Raw genomic sequence first — 20,064 nt, 5'->3', positions numbered from 1 at the left:
GGCTTTTTTTGATTGGGAGACTTTTGATGACTGCTTCTATTTCCTTCGGTATTATAGGTCTATTTAAATTTCTTATCTGCTCCTGATTTAATTTTGGCAAGTGATATATATCCAGAAAATTGTTCATTTCCTTTAGATTTTCAAATTGTGTGGAATACAGGTTTTCAATGTATGACCTGATGATTCTCTGGATTTCCTCAGTGTCTGTTCTTAGGACCCTCTTTTTGTTTCTGATTTTGTTAATTTGCATGTTCACACTCTGCTGTTTGGTAAGTTTGGATAAAGGTTTGTCTATCTTGTTGATTTTCTCAAAGAACCAACTCTTTGTTACATTGATTTTTTGTATTGTTTTCCTAGTCTCTGTTTTATTGATTTCAGCCCTCAATTTGATTATTTCCTGGCATCTACTCCTCCTGGGTGAATTTGCTTATTTATGTTATAGAGCTTTTAGTTGTGCTGTTAATTGTCTAGTATAAGTATTCTCCAGTTTCTTCATGTGGGTACTTAGTGCTTTGAACTTCCCTCATAGCACTGTTTTCAAAGTGTCCCATAAGTTTGGATATGTTGTGTCTTCATTCTCATTGAATTCTAAGAAGTCTTTAATTTCTTTTTTATTTCTTCATTGACCCAGGAATGGTGCAATTGTACATTATTCAACTCCCATCATTTTATAGGGTTTCTGCTATTTGTGTTGTTGTTGAATTCTAATTTTAACGCATGGTGGTCTGATAAGGTACATGGAGTTATTCCAAATTTTTGCACCTGTTGAGGTTTGCTCTGTTGCCAAGTATGTGGTTGATTTTTGAGAAGGTTTCATGTTATGCTGAGAATAAGGTATATTCTTTCTTATTTGGGTGGAATGTTCTATAGATGTCTGTTTATCCCAATTGGGTCATAACTTCTATTAGTTCCTTTGCTTCTTTGTTAAGTTTCTGTCTGATGGTCCTATCTAGAGGTGAGAGTGGGGTGTTGAAGTGTCTTACTATAAGTGTGTGGGCCTTTATATTTGATTTGAGTTTTAGTAATGTTTCTTTTACGAACATGGGTTCCTTTGTATTTGGGGCATGGATGTTCAAAATTGAAAGTTCATCTTGGTGGATTTCTCCTGTGATGAGCATGAAGTGCCCACCTTCATCTCTTTTGATTGATTTTATTTTGAAACCTAATTTGTTAGATATTAGGATTGTTTCTTGGGTCCATTTGATTGGAAAAACTTTTCCCAACCCTTATCTCTGAGGTAATGTCTGTCTTTGAGGCTGAGGTGTGTTTCTTGTATGCAGCAGAAGGATGGGTTCTCTCTTTGAATCCATTCTGTTAGCCTGTGTCTCTTTATGTGAATTAAGACCATTAATATTGAGGGATATTAATGACCATTGATTGCTCATTCTTTTTTTTTTTTTGAATTGTTGATAGTGGTGGAATTATATGTGGATTTCCACATGTTTTCTTTTGGCTATTGGTAAGGTGGCATTATCTATTGCCTATGTTTTTCTGGTTGTAGTTAACTTCCTTGGATTGGAGTTTGCATTCCAGGACTTTCTGTAGGGCTGGGTTAGTGGATATGTATTGTTTAAATCTGGTTTTGTCATGGAATATCTTGTTTTCTCCATCTATAGTGATTGAAAACTTTGCTGGGTATAGCAGTCTGGGCTGGCATCCATGGTCTCTTAGTGTTGGTAGAATATCTATCCAGGACCTTCTGGCTTTCAGAGTTTCCATGGAAAAGTCAGGAGTGATTCTGATAGGTTTTCCTTTGTATGTTACTTGGCCTTTTTCCTTTGCTGCTCTTAATATTCTTTCTTTATTCTGCATGTTCAGGGTTTTTACTATTATGTGGTGAAGGGACTTCCTTTTGTGGTCCAATCTATTTGATGTTCTGTAGGCTTCTTGTACTTTCATTGGCATGTCTTTCTTTAAGTTGGGAAAGTTTTCTTCTATGATTTTGTTGAATGTTTTCTGTCCCTTTGAGGTGGTTTTCTTCACCTTCTTCTATACCTATTATTCTTAGGTTTGGTCTTTTCACAGTGTCCCATATTTCCAGGATATTTTGTGTTAGGGATTTGTTGAACTTAAGATTTTCTTTGGTCGATGAGTCTATTTCCCCTAATGTATCTTCAACACTTGAGATTCTGTCTTCCATCTCTTGTATTTTGTTGGTTATGCTTGTATCTGTAGTACTTGACTGGTTGCCCAGCTTTTCTATTTCCAGCACTCCCTCAGACTGTGTTTTTTTATTTTCTCTATTTCAGCTTTCGACCCTTGTACTTTTTGAATTGTTTCTTGTAATTTTTGCTTTGTCTTTTCCTCTCTTTCTTGCATTTGTTGAAGTTTTTGGCTTATCTTTTCTTCCATTCCTTTCATTTTTTGCATTTTTAGTTGTTTTTCCTCCATTTCTTGCAATTCTTGCATTTTTTTGATTTTTTCCTCAATTTCTTGTAATTTTTGGTTTGTTTTTTCTTCCATGTCTTTAAGGGATTTTCTCATATCTTCTTTGAGGGCCTCTATCATTTTCATGAAATTGTTTTTAAGGTCTTTCTCATCTGCTTCTTCTGCAATGGATTGTTCAAGTCTTAGGGGTGTAGATTCTCTAGTTTCTGGTGGTGTCATGTTGGTTTTTCTGTTGGTGGGTGTGTATTTGTATTGTCTCCTTCCCATCATTTCTTCCTGTGGGTGCAGAAGGAGTCTCTTCCTCCCCTGGTGGGTATGTGACCCCGGTTCCTTTCCAGTGGGTGGGAGCAGGTCCAATACCCTGGTGGCTTTCCTCTTGCATGGATGGAGGCCATCCTAGTATGGGGACCTTAGCAAACTCTGGGTAGGCTGGAGCCTCACCTCGCCTGTCCTGTGGGTGGAGACTGGGACTTGGAAGTTGGCATTCTCTGGGCAGGCTGAATCCTGTGGGGGTGTGATCTGAATTCACTGTGTGCAGTCCTCAGGTCTCTGGTGTTTCTGCTCAGGCCCCCTCTGTGGATTTTGTGTTCCTTATCATTAGGAACTTCCCTCCTGTCTTCTGGCTCTGTTCTTGGTTCAGTGCCAGCCTGTGCCCTGGGTGAGTCAATTTGCATGTCTAACCTGTGTTTTCCACTACTGGGTTACATGTGTCTAGCTGACATGGCAGTCATATCCATACCTGGAGCACTTCATTGCCTGAGTGAGGCTTTAGAGAGGCAAACAGATTCACTTTCATAAGAGAGCCCACAGAGCTGGAGGTGCACTAACTAAGGGTCCCAAGCCTCCTAGGTGCTCAGGGAACAGGGTATTTATTGATGAAAATTTTGGCACTGGGAGAGTTCTGAGTGATTTGTTCAGCTGACAGTACCTGGTTCTGAAAGCTGCCTTGGATACCTCTTTCTATGTGTGCACAGAACTCATGTTTGCTAAGTAAAGTAGTTGCCACTGCTTATGTCATTATTTATTGTGTCTCTCTGCCCCCTCCCCACACACGAGTATAAGCTCTCTGAAGACAAATCTGTCTTACTCTCTATTATATAGTACCTAACATATAGTCATAGTCATAGTCATAGACTAGTTCAGAGGGTCACTTTGGAAGACTAGATCTTAACGTTCAGCTAGACATAACCATTATCAGGAAGTAGGTGCTATGGAGATTTCCAGTCTGTTCTGGAAGGTGATCTAAAGCAGCAGGGACCAGATGGTGGTAGCTAGTGTAGACAAGGGTAGTGTGTGGCCCTGGTTTGGAAAGAGAGGTGGTGAGGGTCCCTATGCAGGAAGCACCAAGATAGCCAAGTGCCCGTCAAACATCCCAAAGTCTCTCAACAAGTAGAAAGGCCCTGGTCCCCTGCCCTCTCCTCCATAGCACAAAAGTATCGAGTGAAGTGGTCAGCTGGTTCATAACAGGACCATGCGCACAAATTAGCTAAAGAAACTGGGGAGCAGATCCAGAGCCCCAGCCTGATGTGCTTATCTAATTATTCTTCATCAATAAAAACTTGGGAGTCAGATATTGGGGTAAGAACCTGAATGATCAGAGACACGGTGGAAGAGTGGCCAGCAGCCTCCTCTCTCTTTCATTCAAAAGGCCAAGACCCTCTCTCAGCCCCTCCCTACTACTGCATACGTCTCTATCTATCCTCAGTCCTCCAAAACCTCTATGGTTAATTTTGGTCAGCTAATAGCTAGCTCCGCCATCTGACTCCAAGCAAACTTTATTGTCAGAATAAGATCAAAACACAACACCAGCCAAGGAAACTAAGGCTTGGGACAAAGATAGAAGTTTCATGAGATGATGACAGAGTGGCTGGGGAGACTTGGAGTTCAGATAATCCTCGCTTGTCTCTAGCCAAAGGACCTTGAGCAACTCGGCCTTTTAGCCACCAAGTGGGAAAGATGTTCCTCTAGCATTGTGTTTCAAAGATTAAATGAGTTCTCACAAATGAGGTTTTAGGACAGATAAGAAGCACTTAAGTGTTTGCTGTTGTCTCCTTTGTTTCTCTTGAGTTTTGGTAGCCAAAAAGAACTGGGGGTCTGCATGACAGAAGCAAGTTGGGGGAGTGTAGAAAGCCTGGACGGGCTGCACGTCCTTTCTCGAGAAGGCCTGGCCTGCTTTCCCTGACACTAGAACCACTGCACTCTGTTCCTGAAGCCACAGGGGGAGCCCCCCCTCCTCCCTGGATACTTGGGCTAACTGGAAGCCAGCCCTGTCCTTGTGGCAGCTCCCAGCCTCTCAGGCGACATTCGACAGTCCTTGTGGTGTTGCTTTTGCTGTGTTTCACCCTGACAGGGCAGGTGCTCTCTGGGGTCCTTGGCAAAGACAGGTAATAGATGCGATAGGTGCAGAGTGCATCCCTGCACAGCATCTCTGCCTCTCCAGGGAGGTCTAGAGGCTTTTCATGACAATTAATTATTCACATTTTCTCTCCTCCCCTCAAATACTTGGTTTCCTGCTCGGTGTCACAGAGATGCGCGTGTAACCCTAGTGCCCGATGACAGTTTAGAGCTGTCTCAGGGTCATGCACAGTGAGCACCAGCAAGCATACGTATGTCACTGCCTGTTCTTCAGAGCTGGGCTGGGGTAGGACTTCAGCCTCTCCTGGCTCCAGGTTCATGCAGTACAAGTGCAATTCAAATTCAAGCTCTGGCCTTGTCTTCCACCTGCTTGACCTCGGCTGCTTCCTGGTTACCAGCACTCAGGGGTGGAGTGCAATGTTTTTCAGCCAAGCTCACTCTGCCAGGCTGGGCAGCCTGCCCTTTGCAGAGCTGTAAACACACAGCCATCCATGCAGGCTTCAGCTTTTGTGCCTGCTCTCTGGGAAACCTTTATGTGGTGGCAGAAGGCCGAGGGCCCTGACAATTCTAGAGTCTTTGGGAAATCTAGTCCCTACTCCCCTGGCTTCTTCCTGCCCAGCTTCTCCTGCCCACCTGTGGGCTTCCTTGAAACCTTTGTTGGGTTTTTATTTCCTGGGTACCACCTATGGCTCTGACCTGTGTCATCCTCCAGGCCATTGCTGTAAAGGCAGGAGCCAAGGGGGGGTGTAGCTTCTGTTAAAGCTTGTCCTCTGAAGGAGACCCATGGTCAGAGGCAGGAAATGCAAATGAATATCTGAGACACAAAGCTGGTAGCTGGGAAGGGGCTGCAGAGAGGGAGTGGGGAGAGGTGGTGGAGCATAGCCAGACTGGGAGGGTAGGGTGGCAGCCACCGAGCATCTGCTGGCAAGCAGGTGCAGCAGATAGGAGGCATACGGGGCCCACCGGCCTCTGTGCTGGAGAGAGTTCTGCCTATGCCTCTGCAGCTCTTGGTGGGTAACTGGCTTCTGTGGCTTGATTTTCTGCTCTGTAAAATGGAGGTAATGAGCTCAGCATACTCAGCCTTTACAAAAGAACTTCTGTTCACTCCGGGGATCTTAAAGGGGCCATCTCACTTCTCAGACAGCTTCTTTTCCCAGCATTACTTCTGCTCTTCCTACTCTTGTTTCCCTGACAGAAACCGTCTATAATTCCTTGACCAAACGTCTTCATCATTGTGTTGTTCAAAAGCGTTCTGTCCATTCCCATTTGTGTTGAATTTGACTGGTGTTTGGCAAAGTCATACTTCTCTGGAGTTAGGAGTTCGAGGCAGCCTGGGAGAGGAAGTTACATTTAGTAGCTGGAGCCTTCCTTTGAAGAACTGCAGCTGGGGGAAAGGGACCAGCTCCATCTTTACTTCCTTCGCTTCATCTGCAGTGCTGCTGGTGATGGTTTCAATGTGTAATGAAATGAAGGAAGCCAGGTGGGCAGGAAGAGTGAGCCCAAAACTGGCCAGAGTAACCCTCTGACTGCTCTCTGAGCTGTCATGACAGATTTTCATAACTCAGATTTGGATGGAAGCGCACGCATCAGATAACCACAAAAGTGCAAGGCACTATCTGAAAGCGGCAGGTCCGCCCTTAGATTTGGCCACCACTTCAGCAGCATCAAGGTCCCATAAGCAAGGGACAGCCTCCTGGATGTAACTACCATGCCAGGCCAGGTGGCCTGGCAGGGCTCTTGGTCATCACCTGCCCTTCTCTTCTGTTGGCCTCTCCGTTAAACAACACATCATAGAAACACCAGAGCGCTCTACTCTCTACTTTATGTGTACTGCCCCGTGGCTGTGGCCTCCAAGGCTACCCCCTGTGCCTCCAAAGTAGCCTGTGACATTGCACCCCTTCTTTTACCACCCCCCTTCCGCCTGCATCTTCAGTACGACTACGTAAGAATGGTCTCCTGTCCCCTCACTCATTCGTTATTTCCCAGGTGTCTTGGGACAACATTCTAACCCTGACTGAGCCAGATCCCTCTTGCCATCTGTCTTTGTCTGGTCTAGCCTGGGCTCAGCTAGGGTGACCCTGCCCCGTTCTCCTCCCAGGCTTAGAGGAGTATTTTCTCCTAGAGAACATCCTGGCATCCTGAGGCTGGTTGGGATCGCAGCTGCTAAAAGCCCACTGTGCTGCCTGGACATCACGGCCCACTGCTTCCTCTGTGCCTCCCACCTGGTGACACTGTGAGGACAGGTCGGGATTCCAGATAAATCTGCCTACTGCACCCTACCCTCTCACACTTGAAGATGTCTGGATTCACCTAAGGTCAATCGCATATAGGTAAAGGCACACATAGCACATTCACCTAGAATCCATCACACTTAGGTTAGGGCACACAGTACACTTTGAAGGCCAAGCCTCTTTCTCAGGTGTGGTTTCTAAACTGGGTGCACAACACTATGGCCAACAAACTGCCTCACCCCAGGGCAAAGTATTGCTGGCTTAAACACTCAGCTTTGCAGTTGGAGGTTGTCTTTCCTACTTTCCTGTTGCTATAGCAAAACGCCATAACTAAGGCAGCTTATAAAAGCAAGCATTTAGTTTTGGGGCTTACCACTCTAGAGGTTTTTTCATCATCATGATCATCATAGCTAGGAGCATAGCAGTCAGCAGGCAGGCATGCCACTGGAGCACAAGGAAAAGGGATGGGGGAGAGAGACAGAGAGACAGAGACAGAGAGAACAAACTGGAAATGTTCTTAAGCTTTTGAAACCTCAAACCCACCCCCAGTGATACACCTCCTCCCAAGACCACACCTCCTAATCCTTCCCAAACAGTTCCACCAACTCAGAACATATGAGCATATGGGGCACAGGAAGGATGATTGACCCATTCAAGATTTGTGAAATTCTTGGTGAAGCAAATTAGCTTTACCTGAGCAGACCTGACTCACCACTTTACCTGGCTCCTTACCACATCCCCAGGGTATTGTATGCATCTCTGGATGTTCCTTCCTGTATCTGCAACAGCACAGTCCCAGGTTCCTTTGGTGAGAGTGAACCTTGTGCTCAATGCCTCAGCTGTAGACTAGAGGGAGCGCCCCATTCCAGACTGGGTGCTCCTGCTCTACTCAGTGCAAACACATAGGACAACACCCTTGAATCCACTAAAGAGATAAACAAAACATACCAAAGAAATAAGCAAGACAAAGATTGCAGGTGCTTTAGGAGGCTCTTGTGGGTAAGGTATTGTGGTCATTTTAGGAAATCCACAACTGTCTGCCAATCTGTAGCATCTTCTATTGAAGTCTTGTTGAGAGTAAAGCTTGGTGCTCCAAGTAGGGGTCTGGTATCTACAGAAATGAGGCAATCCTGTTATACATAGCCCAGAAGCAAGTTGGCTCTTTCATCTGACATCTAACCAAAGAAACATATGCATTATGTAGTTATATGGTCTTGCTGAAGGTCCATGCCATCTGTTCTTTATTAGAAGTTTGAGGAGGGGAGGCAAGAGTTGGCTAAGTGGGTAAAGGTGATGTGGCCAAGCCTAACAAGCTGAGTTTGATTCCTGGGACCCATATGGTAGAGAGTCCTTTAGACTTCACCTCCCACACAAATGTAAAGAAACCTTAAAAATGGGTTCAGAAGATTCCAGTGGTTGTATTCTCCATAGATAGCCCTAACTTCTTGATCCCCATCCCAAGGCGCTATTCTATTTCATTCATTAGAAACACGTATCATGGACTGGAGAGATGGCTCAGCCGTTAAAGGCTAGGCTCACAACCAAAAATATAAGAAACACGTATCACATTGAATTTACATTTTTATATCTGCATTTCCCACCTAAATCATTGACTTCTCAGTCGTGGGATGGTTGTTTAAAAAGCCACAGCTGAGGTGACACAGGTTGTAGACCACATAACTCTAAGGGAGTGTTGTTTGTTCAGAGTCTTCCTAGAGTCCTCCTTGTCCCCCTATTGACTCCCTAGCAGATATTAGCTGCTCATAAAAATGTGGGACTGAATAGGAGAAGGGTAACAATGAACTCAGCTCTTCTCAAGATGGATAACATTTGCATGAGGAGTTCAGGCAACTTCTGATCCAGCACTATCAACGCCCTATGATAACAGGCACATGGGTAAAGGGGCTCATGAGCCCACAAAAGCTTTCTGAGTCAAAAGACTTGACTTCTCCTAGCTAGAAGAAACTATGTAACCTGTTTGACAGAACCAAGGTTTTGCTAACACTGTCAAACACAAAGCAATAGCCCCCTTTTCCCCTCTAGAACTTGAGATCACAAAACCTGAGGTCATGGATTCCATTCAGTTGGAATTTGGCTTCTCTTCCGGTTAAGGCAATACAGATCATTACTGTTTCTCATAATGGAATAAGTATAATTTCATACACTCAGCCATTGATCCACTCACTTATCCACATAATCCATCTACTCATCCATCCATCCATCCATCCATCCACTCATGTACCCATTTATCCATACACCCACCCATCCATCTATCCACTCAGTCATTGATCCACCCACCCATCCATCCACCCACCCATCCATCTATCCACTCCGTCATTGGTCCACCTATCCATCCATCTATCCACCTATCCATCCATCCATTCATTCATTCATTACTGTGTGCTCCCAGGTGAGCTTTCTGTGGAGGAGGCACAGGACCCTTTCCTGGTGAGCATCCACATCATCGCAGACCCAGGGGCATCTCAGCCACTACAGGAGGCCATCGACAAGGTTTTGGCATGGGTTCACCCTGACCTCCCACTGTTCCGAGTCTCTGAGCGGCGCACAGGCAGGAGAAGACGGAAGTCCCCCAAGGGTGCGCAGCCGTCACTGGCTGTTGTGCTGTTCCTGCAGGAGGAGTATGGAGAAGAGCAGATCCTGCAAGTGCACCGGGTGCTGCAACGGCCACCCTGGCGCCACCACCACACAGAACGCGTGCACGGCCGCTTGCTACCCTACCTGCCCTGCAGCCAGGACTTCTTCACTCTGGCTCCTGGAACCCCCCTGTGGGCCATCAGGCCGGTGCACTATGGCAAGGAGATCGTGCGCTTTACCATCTACTGTCGCCACGACAGCTATGCGGACAGCCTCCGCTTCTATGAGCTGATCCTACGCCGGAGCCCCAGCCAGCAGAAAGCGGACTTCTGCATCTTCCCCATCTTCTCCAACCTGGATGTGGACATCCAGTTCTCCCTGAAAAGACTGCCCTGTGACCAGACCCCGGTACCCACCGACTCCTCAGTGCTGGAGTTCCGAGTGAAGGACATCGGGCAGCTGGTGCCCCTCCTTCCCAACCCCTGCAGTCCCATCAGTGAAGGGCGCTGGCAGACTGAGGACCACGATGGCAACAAGATCCTTTTGCAGGTACAGAGGTCGTCTGACATCTGTCTGTCTGTTTGTCTGCAGGTCTGTTGTGCCAGAAAGTTAGGTAGATGTTACAGAGTCATGAGTTAGGGCAAAGAAGAACGCGATGTTCTTGTCCATCCTAGACCATACTCTTCCAAGCAAGAGCAATGGTAGAAAGATCTCTGCCTCTGGTTCCTTTAGCATCCCTGCATCCCTGCAGTGGTACAGGCCTCTGTAGACACATGCACAGTTCTTCCAGGTGTTATACCAGGTTGAGCACTCCTAACACTCACAGTTCTCTGGGAGTGGAAGCCTACAGGCTTCTCACCTGGGGAACTTGCTGATAAAGAGCCCTAAATTTGATCTTTTACTCCTGGGAGGTTTTCCCAATGTATTCTCCACTTCTCCAAGAGAAGCCAGGGGTTTGAAAAATTGTACGGAGCCTATAGAGATTTCGGATATCTTTCTGTTGCCCCCACTCTCCACTTCCCACACTTGCTGCCCCAGGAGGTTTTAAGATCAGTGCTGGAAAGTGGCCCCTTGTCAACATTTGAAGGAGTGGACGATGTCTTTGAAGTAGCCCTACCAGCATGTGAATGCTTTTTAGGGAGCCTATGTTGGCTCCAACGTTTCCAGACTGCTACCTCACAAGCCTCCTTTCTCCTGTACCCTAGAATGGTGTGCCCCATACTCATCAGAGATAAGCGATTACAGTTTAACACTCAAAATTGAACCAGGAAGTTAGAGAATGCCCTACCCCTGGCTTTACCAGACCACTGCTTTACAAGCCAGGCCTCCTCAGTCAACAGGTCAGTCAGTCCCAAGGGAAGAGGGCTCTGTCTTCCCATACTACTTTGGGCTGGAGATGTAGCTCAGAGGTAGAGCACTTCCTACCATGGTCCAGACACTGGCTTCTGCCCTCATCACCAGTAAGACCTCAGCCTCTATGATCTTACTTTTCATATTCAACTACCCAAATAGAAAGAACCAGTAGCCATTTGGGGGAATCAGTGTCTCTGGGGATAGTTGTGCCTTCTGGGATCACAGGTAAGTTTCACCATTTAGGTTGACTCTGACTTTAAGCACCAGAATTTCACCACCACCCCCACACGATGAGGTGAATGGTGCATATCAGATGACTTGCCCAAACTGCATCCAAGGCACCTTGCTCAAGGGAGGGGGTCACCTTGAGATGACTGTTGTTTATAGGAGCTCCTTGATTTTCAGACATCCTTTTGAAGAAGTCAAGGAATGTGGCTTTGTTATTGAATAAACTAAATATTAGCCTCTTCTCTCTAATTCTCCTTGAAATGTGTGGGGAAACAAGTCTGCATCTGAAGACTGCCTATATTTTTATGCAAAGTATGACAGTTGCACCAGTAAAAGTTAACAAAATGCAAAGGATTATATTTGTACTAAAAGTCCCAGATGACTGTGATGGCTGCTGAAGAGATCACTTCCTCTCCGGAATCATGAATTGCCCTCTCTCAATCCTTCTAATGTAAATGTAGTGTAGTGTAATATAAATGTAGTGTGGAAGGCGTGGCCCGTGCCTTGAATCAGAGAAAGCACAGGAAGGCGGTGTCAACACTGAGCTACAAGTTTCAGTGACTAAACTATAGGTGCAGGCTTTCGAAGATGAGAAATGGCTGAAAGAAAAAAATCTCACCTTGGGACTAAGGAATGCAGAACTTCTCTCTAAGCCAGTTTAGTAGCCATATGTTAAATACCACAGGCAGAGGCAACACACAGCACCTCCCAGTTTTAGAGAATGGTCACTCACTGCTGACCTGTTTCTTTTTTAGAGTGGGAGACTGCTCTCTGCATGAAAACAGGTCAGCAGTGAGTGAAGAAAATACCTCTTATGCACAGTTTTGTTCGTTTGGTTGGTTTTGGCACCAGCTATTCCTACATTGGTTCCTAAAGGGAGGACTCATTTGGACTCATTGTTTGAGAGGACATTGGGCCAGGGAGGGCACAGCAGCAGGAAGCTTGAAGCTGTGGCCTCAGGAGCGCAAGGCTGCCTGCTCACATCTCAGTAGATCAGGAAGTATCCAGAAGTGAGTGCTGCTCCTCAGGTGACTTAGCATGGGACCCCATCACAGACAGCAGTGCCTCCACCTTCAGAGTGAGTCCTTTCTCAGCCAAATCTCTCATGAAACATTTGCAGTACCTTGAAGGTTAGTTACATGTGGGTGCTGTGGCTGGGTTAGTACTCCAGGACTGAGTGTCCAGTCAGTGTCCAGGATAAATGAAAATGACTAAAGCAGCCACTGTGCATATGACCACATCTCTCAGTGAAGACATTCTCAGGACTCTGTGTCAAAGCTCATTTTGATAGACAGCAACTCTTTGTGGCAGGATGCCTTCCCAGGCATCTCCAGGCATTTCTTAATCCAGTCAAGTGACAATCAAACTTAGCCATTACAGTTCCCTCTTTTCGAATATACTTTTTCAGATCAAATGTTTGCTCAGTGGATGTAGTTATACACTGTAGAAAGTCTTGATTGCATAGTTTTTCATGTACCTTGTTCAGATTGAGATTGCACTTTGTCCAAACTCTGTGTGTAGGAGCCTCTTCCTTCCTTTGTAATTCTTCTAGAGAAGAGAATATTTGCTTTTGGATTTGCTATAAATAACACAACCCCTCCCTGAACTCTATATTACTCAAGAAGGGAAGGTATGTAGTCAAAACAAGGTTCTGAATGGCTATGGTGTCTTCCTCTTTGTGCACTCACAAGTAGGAATCACATTTTTAAAAAGACTTAGGCTGACTGATAAAGATACATACATAACAAGAAAAATGATAGCAACTAGATACAGGAAAATTTGAAGTAGGGAGTAAGGTTGACAGTGGCCATGGGAACTTGCTGCTCTTATGCAGGGCCCCAGTTTGATTCATAGCATCCACATCAGGGGGTTCAAACAACTTGTAAGTTCAGCTCCTGTGAGTCCAACACCTTCTGACCTCTTAGAGCATTCTCACACTTGTGCACCTATCCATGTGCAAACACATACACACAAATAAATAAATAAGAATAAATAGTTCTAATTTAAAAAGCAAGGCACCCTGCCACAAAGAGTTGCTGTCTATCAAAATGAGCTTTGAGGCAGAGTCCTGAGAATGTCTTCACTGAGAGATGTGATCATATGCACAGTGGCTGCTTTAGTCATTTCATTTATCCTGGACACTGACTGGACACTCAGTCCTGGAGTACTAACTCAGCTACAGTACCCACATGTAACTAACCTTCAAGGTACTGCTCCAATCACACTTACCTGGAATCTTGAGGTCATGAGAAAATTATACCATGCCTAACTTCAACCAGTTGGTCATTCAGACAATTCATAGGCCACCTTCTCCATGCCAGGCACTGAGATTTCTGAATGCAGCCAACCAGAAGTCCCTTCCTTAGTGAAATTATCTTCTAGCAGAGGAGGTGGATAACAAAAAAAGACATAATAAAAATTATAGAGTATGTTAGGAGGTACTTGGGGAAAGACTCCATTTATCTCTAACACTTCCATTATGAGGTTGAATCTGCTCATAAAAGCAGTATTTATTAATCCATCAGAATCTAAAAGTTTTCAGTTAACTTTAGTCAAGCAAGAACTGTCCTTGTGTTTGCTAAGATTTCCTGGTAACATGCCAAAAACTTCGGAAATGCATAAATGTCCTTTGGGATACAATGATCATACTTATTTTTCAAATTTACTTTTCTGCTTTTGAGTAGTATATATCATACAAAATGTAGTCGTTTGAAAATTCCAAATGTAGGTCTTTTTTTTTGTTTGAGCCTAGTGCATTGCTCAGCCGAAATCTTTGTTACAGTAATTGAGTCCATCTGTAACTGCTTAGAATAACTCCCCGAAAAGCAAAGAGAATGCCAGGGACTGCAAGGCCAGGCTGCACCTTGGTCATTGTCTGTTGCTGTTTATTTCCTATAACCTTCTAAAGCATGAGGTTATATGGGTTTCTTGTTATATGAATTCCATGTAAACAAGATGATTTCAGTGCTCTCCTTTCTAACTGGTGACATTCATGTAACTGCAATAGAACTTATCTGTTTATGAGAAACTGCTTCTACCTAAGCACTTAGTGGGGGTTGAGGAAAAGGGTGAAGCTGTCCCTTCTATGGCAGGTGTTGGTCAGCTCTGTATTTTACCAAGATATCCCCTCCCCAACAGGTCTTGGCTGAAAGTTCCTCTACCCATTCACAGTTATAGCTGATGTACCATCTTGGGTTGACCCAGTCTAGCCTCCTTGGCTGTAGCTGATGTACCTATCATGTTGGACTGATTCAGTCCAGACTGCCTGGCTGTAGCTAATACACTGTGTTGGGCTAACCCAGTCTGGCTTCCCTGGCTATAGCTGATACACCTACCATGGTGGGCTGACCTAGTCTGGCTTCTCTGTCTGTAACTGGTGTGTTCAGGATGTCTGTGTACCTGGTATCATAGAGACATTAGGAGCTGGAATTAGGAAAGAAAAGTTACTCTCCTTTCTGGTGGCTGAAAACTCCACATGTAAAATCTGGGATCAGACAGAAGCTGCGTTTTCCACTACGGAGGGAAAACTGCCCCAGTTTGAGTGGAGAGGAAGACTCTCATCTGCAGAGACGAGAGAAGTGTAAGACAAGGTGTCATATAGTCCTGTAGCTCCACATATCCTGGGGCTACAATCTCGCAGCCATAGGCATCTCCTCAGTATATTAGCTACTTTTGTGATGGTTATGACAAAACATCTGACAAGAAGTAACTTAACGAGGAGGAAGGGTTTATTCCTACTGTTCAAGGGGATCCAGCTACCATGCAAGAAGCAACTGGTAACATTGCCTCTGTAGACAGGAAGCAGAGACTGAACAGAAAGGGAACTGAGGCCATCAAACCTCACAACCCACCCCCAGTGACCCACTTCATCCAAAGAGACCTCATCTCCTAAATATTTCACAACCTTCACAAATAGTGGCATCATCTGGGGACCAAGCATTGAGCCTATCAGGAACATCTCACATTCAAAATACAGTGCCCAGTACAGGTGTAGTTTAATCTTAAGTAAATGAATTTTCCCTTCTTTGTATGAGTGCCCACGGATGCCAGGAAAGGGCATCAGATCTCCTGGGACTAGAATTAGAGACAGTGATAAAGGAGAATAACCAAACAGCCCAAAAATGAAGACAGTATGCCCTATAAACACCTAAGGAAGAGAGGATTTCCAACAGAGGTTATGGTAGGTGGATGTCTACAGTAAAAACAATTAATGGGATGCTCACTCATGGGGATGGAAGAGAGGACCCTCTTCCTAAAACAAATACCTCTATAGTAACTCTACATCACTGTTTTCACAGGGCTTCCTTGGTTGAGTTTTGATTGTTATAAACATGATTGTAATAATTTTTGTTATGTATCTGCTGCTTCTCTCTATCTGCCACTTAGACTCACTTCAAACTCCAAACCACAGTTATGGTAAATGACTCTACATGTTATATAAAGTTATAAAGACCATGAGGCTTACCTGGGAACTTACATGTGTTCAGATAATATTAATCTATTACATTATCCTATGTGCCTAGTTTTGCTTTGGCTTTCTTTTTAATGATTGGTTTGGAAGAGCCCAGCCCACTGTGGGCAGTGATGTTGCTGGGCAGGTGATCCTGGGGTGAATGAGAAAGCAAGCAGGGAGCCAGTAAGCAACATCCTTCTATGGCCTCTGCTTCAGTTTCTATCTCCAGGTTCCTGGCCGGACTTCCCTTCAAGATTTTCTACAAGCTGTAAGGTAAAATAAACCCTCCCCCCCCCACACACACAAAGAGTTGAAGAAATATTAGTAATAGGACAAAGAGAAAGTGCCCAGAGCTTGGTCACTATTAAAGAAAGTTCTACAGCCTCCCAATGTTCTTAAAACAAGAGCTCTAATCTTTCACTTGAGAAAAGGGGATCAAATCAGAACTAATAGTTTTTCTTTTAGACACAACCTCAGACTCTCACCGAAGTTTTGGTGTGATTATCTTCCTGTGTGTCTGGTGGGATGGGAGAATCGAGAAAGCTAGGCTGCTAATTGTTTTCCCTTATACAAGATGTCCACCCTTGGCACAGTCCCATAAGTGGCAAGAACAGGATTGTATGGCATGAACATGTAGAACCAGTAATTCAGAAGGATATAGCGACTAGAGGCTGTGAGCCAAGAATGGTGCTATAGGTCCATGGAAACCAGAGAAGTAATCTACCTGCCTTGTAAGATGCTTTGAGGTCTCAATCTCTGTTCCGTGATATGAAGAGGCACCATGGTCATGGCAACTCTTATAAAAGAAAGCATTTCGTTGATGGTTTGCTTACAGTTTCAGAGGTTTCATTCATTATCCTTATGATGGGGAACATAGCAACAGGCATGGTGCTGGGGCAGTAGCTGAGATTTACATCCTGACCCATAGGATGAGAGACAGAGACAGAGAAAAACACTGGGCCAAGTGTGGGCTTTTGAAAACTTCAAAGCCTATTCCTAGTGACACACTTCCTCTAATAAGACCACACTTCCTAATCCTTATAATTCTAACAGCAATTTACTCCCTAGTGACTACGCATTCAAATATATGAGTCTATGGGAGCCATCCTTATTCGTCCACCATAAATTTCTAATGGTGCAACCACTTGGGAGCCCTATTGCTGACTTCTGATGCTCCCCCTCCAGTTGCCTAGCAGTCTTGTAGTCATGCCTTTGGTACTGCACTTGAGTGGCACATTCCAAATGGCTGAATCATCTAGGTTCAATGCCTCTTCTCTTCCATGAACTCAAGAGGGCAGCTGGTGGTAAGTTCAGTAAAAGACTACTACCTAGCATGTGTGAGGCCCTGGGTTTCATCCCCAACATCTCTAAAAAAAAAAAAAAAAGACAAGCCAATCCACCAAATATAGAAATGCATCTAATGCACTTATAATATGTTAAAGGAAATTAATTCAGTCTCAAATGACCCTTTTAAAGCAATTATTGCTAACATTTTCAGATTTGTTAATAGTGCAATAAGATTTGCAAATTGAGCTGAAATTAGCTACAAAATAAGTTGATAGCTTTGGGGGCTGGGGAGCTGGCTGTGAGCATCAGAGCACTTGCTATGTAAATATGAAGACATGAGTTTGAATCCCAGCACTCACATAAAAATCCAAGCATGGCTGCATATTCCTCTAGCACCAGTATTGGCAGATAGAGACTGGTGGATTCCTAGAGCTTGATGCACAAGGGGCAAGCTTCTGGTTATTGGGAGGCCCTGTCTTAAGATGGTAACACAGAGGAGGATAAAGAAAGACATACAGAGCACTGCTCTGACCTCCACATGCAAGTATGAGCACAGAGACAAATACCCAATAAAAACTGACACTTTCAACTAACTCTGTGTCATTATCATTACTATTTTAGTAAACAGTACTAGTGGCTCACTCTCTCTATTTTGTAATGCTAGAGAGTGAACTCATGGCTTCATGCTCGCAAGGCAAATGTCCTAGCACTGAGCTATGTCCCCCACCCTGAATATCCAGCTTAAGAGTAACTTTTGGGGGCTAGCAAGATGACTTAGCAGATGTGGTAGTTTGAATAGGAATGGCTCCCATAGAGTCATGTGTTTTAATGCTTGGTCCATAGAAAGTGGCACTATTAAGAGGTGTGGCCCTGTTGGGATAGGTGTGGCTTTTTTTAAGGAGGTGTGTTACTAGGGGGTGGACTTTAAGGTCTCAGAAGTTCAAGCCAGTTCACTTCTGCTGCTTGTGGATCAAGATGTAGAACTCTCAACTCCTTCTCCAGCACCATGGCTGTCTGCATGCTGCCATTTTCCCTCCAAGATGATAACGGACTACTAAACCTCTGAAAATGTAAGCTAGCCCATCTTAGTTGTCACAGTCATGCTGTCTCTTCAAACCAAAAAAACCCTAACTAAGACAGCAGCTAAGGGCACTTACTACCAAGCATGATGACCTTGGGATCCACATAGCATAAGGAAAGAAGTTGTTCATTATTCTCTACACATTTATTTGGCACGCTCACATGCACACATATACACACATGTACACACATACACATGCACACACATATACACAAACAAAAGGAGTTCTGGGTGTTTTTTAGTCAGGTTTTGAGGGGGTTGTTTGTTGTTGTTGTTGTGTGTAAGCAAATCAAGAGCACTTTTATTGATACTCCAGAATCTGGAGTGATGATCTGAAATCAATCCTCACTCTGAAAACTGAAATATAAATTTAATTCCAGTTAGAACTGGTCCAGGTAGAGCCAAAGTTGGTCCCCAGTCCTAGAGAAGTTCTAAGGACCTGATTACTAAGCGGTGAAGGTTAAGGACCAGTGAACAGCTCTGGGATCCTAGTCCAACTCACCATGTAAGCCTGTAAGAGTGGAAGTCTGACCCTTTGAAGACAATTTGTAACTCCAGGATTGTCCCAGTTTCACTCAGAGACCCCAGACTCAGATTTGTCCTCCAGCCTTCATGTTCCCAGGAGGTACAAATGACTGATGTGTCTTCAGACAACTGCTGACTTACAGAATGTCAGACCGTTGCCCCAACTGAAAATGCATCCATTATTTATGTCTATAAACCTGCTTGCATTGTACCTTGTCCTTGATGAGAATTACCATCCTTCTTCATCCCTAGGTCCTTCTGTTTCCACATCTACATCTTAAATAATAACACTTCTGGAATGAGCTTTTCAAGTTATTATTATATAATGTTTTTATTTAGAGTTTACCCCTCAGGTAAGATCACACAGATTTCTGGTGGAATGATGGGAGTTCCTGACATACTCCTGAGGCACCTCATATTAACACAGGAAACTTTGGGGTGCTGACCCCAATTCTGTGGAGTAGAGGCATTGGTGTTAGACCAAGCTCAGTAGTCAACACTATCTCCCAGGAGTTTTATAGAGAAAATTAGATCTGTCTTTACTCTCCGGTAGTCATGACTACCTGTGATCTGAGGGAGGCCACTGGAGCTATGGTCTAGCCTGGGCTGAGAGAGTTCTCTTTGTTCTGTGACAGTCCCTTGGTCTCCTCTGCTGTAAGCAGTGTTGGCATTCCTGGCATTCACATACATTCAGTGGCTCTCCTTTTTAAGTGAATGAATAGATGATATCACAAGAGCAAACTCTGAAAGCTTGGAATGATGGTTGGAACTGATGAGGTTCATTGCTAGCAAGCAAGTTTTGTTGTTAAAAACAGATTTGTAGATAAGAATGAGGTAAAAAGTTATGGAGAAAGGGATGCGGCAATGAAATTCCCATTGCCGTATTACCCCCGAAACAGGTGAATTAAGAAAACAAGTTCTCCATAACTTTTCCAAAATGCTTGTATAAAAATGGAGGAGTGAGTGTTAAATGAACTGCCACAGTTGGCTCCCTGGATACTCTGGGTCTCAGTGTTCCAGAGCCAACTTTTGGAGCTGTCAAGTTGCAAACACTTCATGTAGATCAACAAGAAGGATTCTTAAGGTTCTAAAAAGAGTCATATGTAGTCATAAAAACACAGCCATTCAAAACAGTAATTTCAGTGGCCATAGAACCAGGAGTGGGACCTTGAACAAGAAAAGAAACAGGCGAGGCAGGAGGGACTGTCAACAAGTCGAAGAAGTCACAGTTCTGGCTGAACACTAAAGTCTCCAGAGGAGCCTCATATGATCTTCCTGGCTCCCCCGGAGAAGCCGTTTCTGCTGCTACAAAGTTGGATTTTTTAAGCCTCCCAGATTCACTCAGGGTTGTAAAGTGCTGACCCATGTCATGGAATAATTCAACCATTTCTGTTCCTCCTGGCATGTGTTGGTGACAACCTCAGTCTTGAGACATTTTCTCCAGTTTCATTTCTGGCAAAAAGAAAAAAATGTAGTCATATGTCCAACTGGCACTGTGGGTTGCCCAAGTTTAAGGTGCTAGGAAGGGAAAGAGTTTACCAGCTGTCATCTACGCCATGATCTCAGCT

General features: G+C 44.5%; 1 protein-coding gene across 1 annotated transcript in view; it reads left to right on the top strand.

Moving 5' to 3' along the window:
* The window catches only part of Fam124a (family with sequence similarity 124 member A), a 64,486-nt gene that overhangs the window by 33,920 nt on the left and 10,502 nt on the right, over positions 1–20,064 (top strand). Inside the window, exon 3 of the mRNA XM_005075282.4 lies at positions 9,385–10,118. Within this exon, the coding sequence (XP_005075339.2) occupies positions 9,385–10,118 (734 nt within the window). The remainder of the gene's footprint in view (positions 1–9,384; positions 10,119–20,064) is intronic.

The sequence above is a fragment of the Mesocricetus auratus genome, unplaced genomic scaffold (genome assembly GCF_017639785.1).
Source record: "Mesocricetus auratus isolate SY011 unplaced genomic scaffold, BCM_Maur_2.0 Super-Scaffold_100707, whole genome shotgun sequence".
In the NCBI taxonomy this organism is placed as follows: Eukaryota; Metazoa; Chordata; class Mammalia; order Rodentia; family Cricetidae; genus Mesocricetus; species Mesocricetus auratus.
Note: the sequence above shows the minus strand (reverse complement) of the source record. Positions and strands in the feature narration are given on the sequence as shown.